We start from the raw sequence: 8,769 nt of genomic DNA, 5'->3' as shown, positions 1-8,769 counted from the left end.
TTCACTCTATATAACAGAAAACTTCTTGGGTGGGCTATACCACACAGAAAATTCAAGAAAAACACAGTAGGGAGATCCAGGTCATTGACTTGAAGTAGTGGAATTGAGGCCTAGCAAGCACCTACTGGCTGCAGGATCCTGTGTTGGCCCACCTGCCAATCAAAGCCACCAAAGCCCTAAACTTTAGGCCTTGCCCGTGTGACTGCAGTAGTTATTGAAAAATTTTGGTATCGACCTGATACCAGTACCAGATACTGATACTTTTAACTTTGTGTAGGCAGCTTATGTAGGGAGGATAAGTGCGTTGTGACTTATTTGATGCGTCATTGTCATTTTGCTAACTCTGAATAAATCAACTAACAAAACAGATGACCACAAAATCACTGTGATTTGTACTTTCACTTTTACCATATGCTTGTATCGATCAGTACCAATACCAATGTTGGTATGCTTACTATAGATTTTTGGATTGTTCCGCCCACCTCTAGTCATTTTAAAACACATTATCATAGGAGAAAACTGGAAATATTTATTTACATGGAGGCCAAAACAGTTTTTGTACCAGGCTGTAAACATGCTGTGGTGATGCTTTTTGAAGTTATGCATTTTAACATGGGAGTTTTTGGGTTTGACTCACTTTTGAAAACAGCCTCAAGTGGCCACTAGAGGAACTGCAGTCTTTGGAGCTCCCGAAATTGATTTTTCTTTTGCTTGCTGTTTTTGCAGCTACAGTTGACAGTTGCCCCCAAGGCATTTCAGAAGTTGATGTTATAAGAAGTTATAAGTATACATTCACTGTACTCAGCTCTAAAAATCTTAGAAACTAATGACTACTGTAATTCTTTATTATTAAGTGTTCCTGAAAACTCCCTGAGAAGCTTTCAGTTGATCCAAAATGCTGCACCAAGAGTACAGACAGGGACTATAAAGAGAGAGCATATTTCCCTAATACTGGCTTCTCTTCATTGGCTCCCTTGTAAATCCAGAATCACATTTAAAACCCTTCTCCTCACATGAATAATCAGGGTCCATCTTATCTTAAAGACCCCATAGTACCATATCACTCCAACAGACCACTTCTCGCTCACACTGCAGGCCTACTTGTGGTTCCTAGGATATTTAAGGGAAGGCAGAGCCTTCAGCTTTCAGGCCCCTCTTCTGTGGAACCAGCTCCCAGTTTGGAGTTCAGTGACAGACACCCTCTCTACTTTTAAGATTCAGCTTAAACTTTTCTTTTTGACAGAGCATATGGTTATTAATAATAACTCTTGTTCTCTTCCACAATGTGTCAAATCAAAATCAAATCAAATCAAAGTTTATTTATATAGCACATATTAAAACAACAGTGTTGACCATAGTGCTTCACAGTCAGTCAAAACACAAGACAATTATTGTCTTTTGTCTTTTGTCCTGTCTTCCTCTATCCCCAGCTGGTCGCGGTGGAGGTGTCTTCCTCTTAAAAGGGAGATTATCCTTCCCACTGTCGCCAAGTGCTTACTCATAGGGGATCCACTTGAGATGACTGCTGTTGTGATTTGGTGCTGTATAAATAGATTGAATTAAATATTTATGATTGTGCTTTGTGATTAGGGTTAGTGGTTAAACCTAGGGATGAGAGACTCGGGAATGCAGTAATATGGCTATCTGTCCTCACAAAGGTGCCATGTGCCCCTCCCCCTACACACAGAGAGGAGGAGACAGCAGTCACTGTAGGTGAAATGGTAGTGACATCAAACTATTCAGTGTGCTTACCAGCATCCCTGGGAGTGTACCCACCAACTTTGAAGTGGACTGGATGAAAGATTGTCGAGAAAGGTGAAGATAAATTCTCCAATCATGAAACAGATTCATGAACTATGCACAGTGTCTTCTTCTAATTGGGACTGGAGTGTTTTTGTTCAGCCTGCGTCCCATTCTTTCCCCCCTCAGACTGTTTTTAGAAGGGTCAAATCTATCTCAGCTGTTATCAGTGTCATGTCACGCTGTTCTGTGGGTATGTGTGTGCGCATGTGTGTGTCATGCAGTGCGGCTTCATAAGCTCTTTTATCAGCCGGGAGACACCCTCCTCCCCAGACTCCCGCTGTCTCTTTTCATTTTTCCCATACTTTCACACACGCGGGGCCACACATGCTTCTGCTTTCTCTCTCTCTCTATTACACACACACACACACACACACACACACACACACACACACACACACACACACACACACACACACTCCTTGTGCACACACAGCCAGCTTAACTCCCCCCTTTTTGGGCATCTGTGTAAACAAATGTCTCATGCACAGGTGTATAAAGAAAGGAATGGGTCTATTAATCCTGGCTCACTTATTGTTTGGCTAATAATAGCGCACAGCAGCCTTTTGCTGATAGGTCTATTATTCCCAGACAGCAAGGTGGATTAATAGGAAGCCGGGATTAATACTCATCCCCAGCTAAATCACATCTATCTCTATGCATGACCTCCTTCCTGTCTGCTGATTGTCTGTCCTTGTCTTAATTACCTCTTTTGGAAATGGGCTTTATAATTACAGAAAGTCAGCTTACCCTTATATTATTTTTTTTTTTTTTTAAAGTGATGTAACTCAACTAAGACTTGTCTTCAAATGGTATTTTTCTGGGTGGACTTTGGTAGAGGAGGAACAGTGCTCACCAGCTGGTTATCTTGTGGAGAAAACTAGCCAAGCCAAATGTATTTATTAAACCATCACCAAACATTCAATTGACTATTAAGCAAAAAATAAAAACAAGCGAGGAGGCATTCGTCGTACATTTGCTGAACCCACCCCCTAAGCGCACTCTCCCCCACCCCACCTTTCTAGGATTCTCGCTCCAGCTCCAGCACAGGAATAAGCAGAGGAGCAGGGAGGAGTAAAGGAGGACTTTGTCCACGGTGTCTCCGCTCAGATGCATCACCGCCCGGCTCTTTTAATGGGGCAGCGCTGAACTTTAAAGTTCGGGGGGAAGCTTCTCCGAAGTGCGCTAATGTGAGTTCTGAACACAAGGAGACATGTCAGCCGCTCAAGGACTTCTAAACAGCGTCTTTTCCTGCTCGTCCCCTGCCTCCAAAGCCATAACCAAACGCAGGCTACGCCAGACCCGGAGCCTAGACCCCGCCATCATCAGACACTGCGGCACCGGGAGCGATGGAGCGGCAGCAGACGCAGGTGCGTCCGCCGAGCGCTTGGCTGTGAAGCCGGCTTTACGCACCAAGATCCCGACCCTGAAGGAACCTATAACCCCTTCCATCTCCTCTCCTTCCATACCTCTGGATGTTTCCCCGTCCTCCAACTTCCACTTTGACTATGATGTGGTTAAGCGTGCCAAAAGGAATACCGCCGGGGATTTACCGTTTATGGTGAGGGGAGCTGGTGCCGCTCCCTCAGGGAGCACCGGCACACTGTTTTCCCCGCGGAGGTGGCTACAGAAGAAAGTGCAGCCTTCCAGCTCTCACTCTTACGTCGTGTGGAAGTCAGAGGTAAACCCCCTTCCCAGGGTGACAGGTTTTTTCTTCTTTTGGTGGCCAAAAGGAACAGATTAAAACGAAATCCCGCTCTTATCTTTCAGCTCGCTAATTAGTTTTCTTACATGAATGCATATGATACATATCAGTGGGAGTTATGTGCCCTCCAACCCCATCGCTTTACTTGAAGTACATTCTTGAGCGTCTGTGAGAGAGCTCCTGGAACAATTAGGAAAAATGCTTTCAGCACACTCTAATATGGACTCAAGACAATTCCAGTGAGCGCCAGTAGAGACATAACTGCTTGGGGGGTGTGATAGGATCGATGCTTTGTTTCTAGCCTCTTAAGTTTAGTGTGTAGCCTGCTGACTTGTGTTAAATGCATAATTTAAAAAGAAAATATTTAACTTTGTAAAAGAAAAATATACCTCAAACATGCTCTATCAAAAGTATCTGAACCTTTTTGTGTTGACTGTATATTTTATTTGTAGCCTGTAGCACATTTAAACAACAGAAATTGACCCAAAGTGCTTTAGAGACAGACAATGTACATTCAAGGTTTTCAAAAACCCAGTTTTAAAATAGATGAAAAGCTAAAAGATGTGTGTTTTCTAATTGCATTATGTAATTATTGTGAAAAGTAAATATCTCAGTGACTGATTACTGATTCAGAATGTGTTCAGAATTTCCAAATTGATATAAGCTGCTTGTTAAAGTATTGGTATTGGTATCAGCAGTCCTGGCCCTGCATTTACTTGATATCAGATCGATACCAAAATTGCACAACGCTATCTGAAATTCGACCATGACCTGAGGTGGCGAGATGTTGGAGCCTTACCTAAAAGATTTATGAGTTTTAAAAGACAGGGAATGTTTAACCCGGCCATGACATCTGCACCTGAAAGCCCTACAGTACCAAACCAGTCAGCCCATTTCAGCCTGGAAAGTGCTTTTTTTTTCTAGTCTGGCCCAAGGGCACATGGGTAATTAACTCAGGGGGAAGGGATAGCTCTGGTCCACCTCTCCCACCTGGATTTTTGTTTCTCCCTTGGCTGCATGGTCATTACTGTGTTTTCAGTCTTTGTGGGAGTCACACCTTATCCTGGGAAAGCAAAAGAAAATCTTACGGCACTTTGAGGATTAAATCACTCCAACAAAAGGTGCAATGAAGTGTCGATAGATTTTTCCCTCCTACTGTTGTCATCATTGGGCTGCTTTGGCTTTTGTCTTCATATAGATGTCAAACTGAGTGTGAATAAGGGGCAGGCAGTGGATGAAATCCTTACCAAAACATACTTGGGGGACTTCTTTTAAGTGTGTGTGTGTGGGGGGGTGCATAGTTGGCACGAGTCCACCTGTACTCTGTCTGGAAAGGTATAATTTTCCTGCTTCTTTAAGCACTTAGTCTCCTTTTCTGCATATTTTGCTTGTATTTGATTGGAAGTGTGTGTGTGTGTGTGTGTGTGTGTGTGTGTGTGTGTGGCAGTACGTGTGTGTGTGTTGATATGAGAGGCTTAAGGACACATGGCCGGGGACTTGGTTCTCACGACTGCGAGCAGTCACAGGGTCAAAAGCACGCAGCCATCAAACAGCTCCCCCATCATTTCCCATTAAAAGGAACGGCTCCAGCTCCGCTCTCTGTTTTACTTTCTTGCAGCACGCCTCTTCTTTCTTTCTCACACTCGCACGCACACACGCAGGCGTCCACACTCGCATTTTTCTCCCTCTCCTCCACTGCGAGATGTCTCGAGGTTCTCAGAGAGCGGCGTTTCCCATCACTGTAAGTCTGTTTCAGTTGCAGTTTCCACCCCCCGATTGGGGCCAACATGAGGCCATCGGTATGGAGTCATTAGTGCAATCTGGACCGAAGTTATTGCACCTCAGAGTGTTTGTAAAATTACGGAGCCAAGAAAGTGTTACTGGTCTACTGGGATGTGTCAAACACCTATGGGTGTGAAGTAAAACTCTGAAATGAAGTGTAAGCATATATTTAATAGTGGGAATCGAAAGAATTTTGTTTTTAACATTAGTTAAGATGCAATTACTTAATTTTTTTCCAAGGTTGACGTGACCTGGGGGTGCGGGGTGTTGAACATGTTAACTTATGGGGCACGTGAATAAGGCCCTAGTCACAAAGAGTTAGAAGCCATTGGGCAACCATCTGGAAGCCACAAGGGAAAAATGTGTATTCCCCAACTGGTTGGCAAATGGTTGCAGGAGGTTGCCTGGTGATGTTGATTGCAAAGATGGTGCGGTAGAAAGCAACTTCAGATTGCTGTGGTTGGTAGCAGATTCATACAGTGGCCTGTAGTTTGCACAGAAGATGCCAACTGGCAGTGATGGGAATAACGGCGTTACAAGTAACGGCGTTACTAACGGCGTTACTTTTTTCAGTAACGAGTAATCTAACTAATTACTATTCCTATCGTTACAACGGCGTTACAGTTACTAACAAGGAAACGCGGTCCGTTACTATTTTTCAACAAACAGACGGTTGAAGCTGTGTTCATCTTACCGCATCTTATATCAGTTGCATGGAAGTAGCTGTAAGTAATCTGGACGCTACAGCTTTAAGCAGCTGCGCGCTCCCGCGGAGGGCAATCACGATCGCTGTCTAGCACAACACCTGGAGCTCAGGGGGCAAAACAATCGAGTGCTGCTGTGTGACTGAGGAAGAATAAAGTAGTCGTGGTAAGTCAATCACATGACCACTTAAAGACAAAGCAACAAGGTGCCAGTTTTTAAATTGTGTTGATAGGCCACGTAAAACCAGAGTCATGATAAACAATATATACGCGGCGTTTTTTCCTCAATAGTTTCACCACGTTAGCGCTAGCAAGCACTCTCTGCTTATGAGCAAAAAACAAAACAAAACAGGGGAAGTTTTAGGAGTGACGGCGGGAGAGAGAGAGAGAGAGAGAAAGAGAGAGCAGAAAAAGAGAGAGAGCGAGTTTTGAGATGTGAGATTTGTGATGTTTAGCGTGTTTGTTGTGTGTAGTTAATGTGTTGTCTTGTGTAGTTAGTGTGTAGTGTTGTGGATAGTTTTGTGTTGTGTGTCAGAACAATGAGGCAACTGCTGTCTCCAGGTAGAAACAGGAGTGATACACCTGCTGCTGTCAGACCTGCAGGTATCAGGCTGTGATGTTCTCCTTTATAGTGGACAGAAATTATTTTTTTGGAGTGGCACAAATAATTTGTGTGGCATCTTATTGAAGAACAGCTGATTGTTCTTTAAATAGTTTGAAATGGTTATTTTAAAAAAGGGTAAAAGGTAAATGGCTGCAAATAACTTTGTTGTTTGCAAAACTTGTGCATAGGATTTTAAAATTGACAATTAATATTTGCATTTGAAGTTATGAAATATGATTCATTAAACATGTTTATGGTTGTTACAGTAAAAATATAACTTTTTCTACTCTGATTTTGTTTTTTGTCTGATTTTAGATCAATTGTGTTAATACAGTATGTCAAAATGAAAACATAACTGTAAATTCAGACACGTGAGGTTGTGCTAAAAAGAATGATACCAAACAAGGCAAAGTAAATAGTTTTTAAAGGTAAAATGTGGAGGGAAAATCAAGAGTAGTAAAAAATGGCCAATTATACCCTGGAGGGTTAAACGTTTTTTTTAAAGTAACGCAATAGTTACTTTTCAAGTAATTAATTACTTTTAGAATATTGTAACTCAGTTACTAACTCAGTTACTTTTTTGAAGAAGTAACTAGTAACTATAATTGAACTACTTTTTCAAAGTAACTTGCCCAACACTGCCAACTGGTCTGCGAACACTTGACAACTACTCTCCGAGCGCTAGTCAGGCTGTGAGAAGTGTGACACAAACCGGACACGGAGACCGCTTGCCTTCAAAATAAAAGTTGTGGCTTTTGAAGAATGTTGGCTGCAGCACCGAGCAACTTCAATCCAAACTACAGGCAAGGATAGCAAGGAGGATTTTGGTGCAGCACCCTCTTTGCAGCCTAGCAACAGCCAACCACCACCCACCAATATTTTGGCTTAGTGACCAGTGGTTGCCAAGGGGTCGTAGAGGCGTGTGAGACTATAATGGACAGCGTTTGAACAATGTGCGCATGATGTCGTGTTAGAAACCTGTATATTTAGAATCAATACTGAGGAGAGCAAAACTATGAAATTCGCATGATTTCGTTTCCACTCATATCAAATGTAATCATCCTGGTTTGATGAAATCAATAGCACATGGTTTTTTCCCATTCACCCATTCACCAGAGGAACTTTTGTCCAATTCAGGGAAATAGCAAAAGAATGAGTCATCAACCTGTCAATCTCAATGACCGTGGATGTTTTTAAAACAGCACTTACAACTTGATTCACTTAAAAAATTGCAGTTTTAAAAAGATAAACAAGTAAAAAGACTGAACATGGCTTGTCTGGATGGGTTGCCAGGAGAAAGCCTCTGCTCTCTAAAAAGAACATGGCAGCACAGCTTAAGGCTGCAAAGTCTTCTGGATCAATGTTCCTTGGACATACAAGACCACAGTGGAGATGTTTGGCCATAACACACAGCACCATGTTTGCACTGACATACTGTGTTTGGCTTTTACAAAACTCATCATAACAACTGTCAAGCACAGTGGTGGAGGTGTGATGATTTGGGCTTTGTTTCCAGCCAGGGGACCTGGCCACCTTACAGTCATTGAGTCAACCTTGAACCCGTCTGTATACCAAAGTATTGTAGAGTTTAATGTCAGGCCATCTGTCTGGTTGCTAAAACTTGGATGAAATTGGGTCATGCAGCAGAAAAATGAGCCCAAGCACAGCAGTAAATCTACAATAGTATGGCTTAAAAAGAAAAGAATCACCGTGCGCTTTGACTGTACCAGTGCACGCTTAAACCTTATTCAAATGGTGTGGCAGGACCTTAAGAGTGCTGTGCATAAACAATAAACAACATCTGCACACCTCAATAAAATGAAGCAATGCCGTAAAGAAGAGTGGATCAAAATTCTTCCATAACGATGTGAATGATACTAAAACGGCATATGGTAAAAGGTTTATTTGGTTATTCTCAGGACTGCATAGATTCCCATGAAAATCTTCTTTTTCACACACAAGTTCAAAATGAAAATATACCTTCAGTAATAAAAATAAGAAATAGTAGGCTGAGATAACCCTGACTTTTCGTCTTTCGTATGCCTCAGATAAGTTCTAAACACACTGGATCCTGATTTTGAATCACGCAATTTAGACGCTCAATCTTCAATTTTCTTTTTAATGTTTAACTGGTAAATCAGATAACCTTGAAATGACATTACTATGACATCATC

General features: G+C 42.3%; 1 protein-coding gene across 2 annotated transcripts in view; it reads left to right on the top strand.

The window, feature by feature from the left end:
• Window positions 1-2,864: 2,864 nt before the first annotated feature.
• The window catches only part of LOC116328894 (rho GTPase-activating protein 6), a 102,397-nt gene continuing 96,492 nt past the window's right edge, over window positions 2,865-8,769 (top strand). For both annotated transcript variants that reach the window (XM_039606883.1, XM_031750792.2), the window contains exon 1: window positions 2,865-3,481. In XM_039606883.1, the coding sequence (XP_039462817.1) occupies window positions 3,014-3,481 (468 nt within the window). In that variant the 5' untranslated portion in view covers window positions 2,865-3,013. The remainder of the gene's footprint in view (window positions 3,482-8,769) is intronic.

Source organism: Oreochromis aureus, linkage group 23 (assembly GCF_013358895.1).
Source record: "Oreochromis aureus strain Israel breed Guangdong linkage group 23, ZZ_aureus, whole genome shotgun sequence".
NCBI classification, from domain to species: Eukaryota; Metazoa; Chordata; class Actinopteri; order Cichliformes; family Cichlidae; genus Oreochromis; species Oreochromis aureus.
Note: the sequence above shows the minus strand (reverse complement) of the source record. Positions and strands in the feature narration are given on the sequence as shown.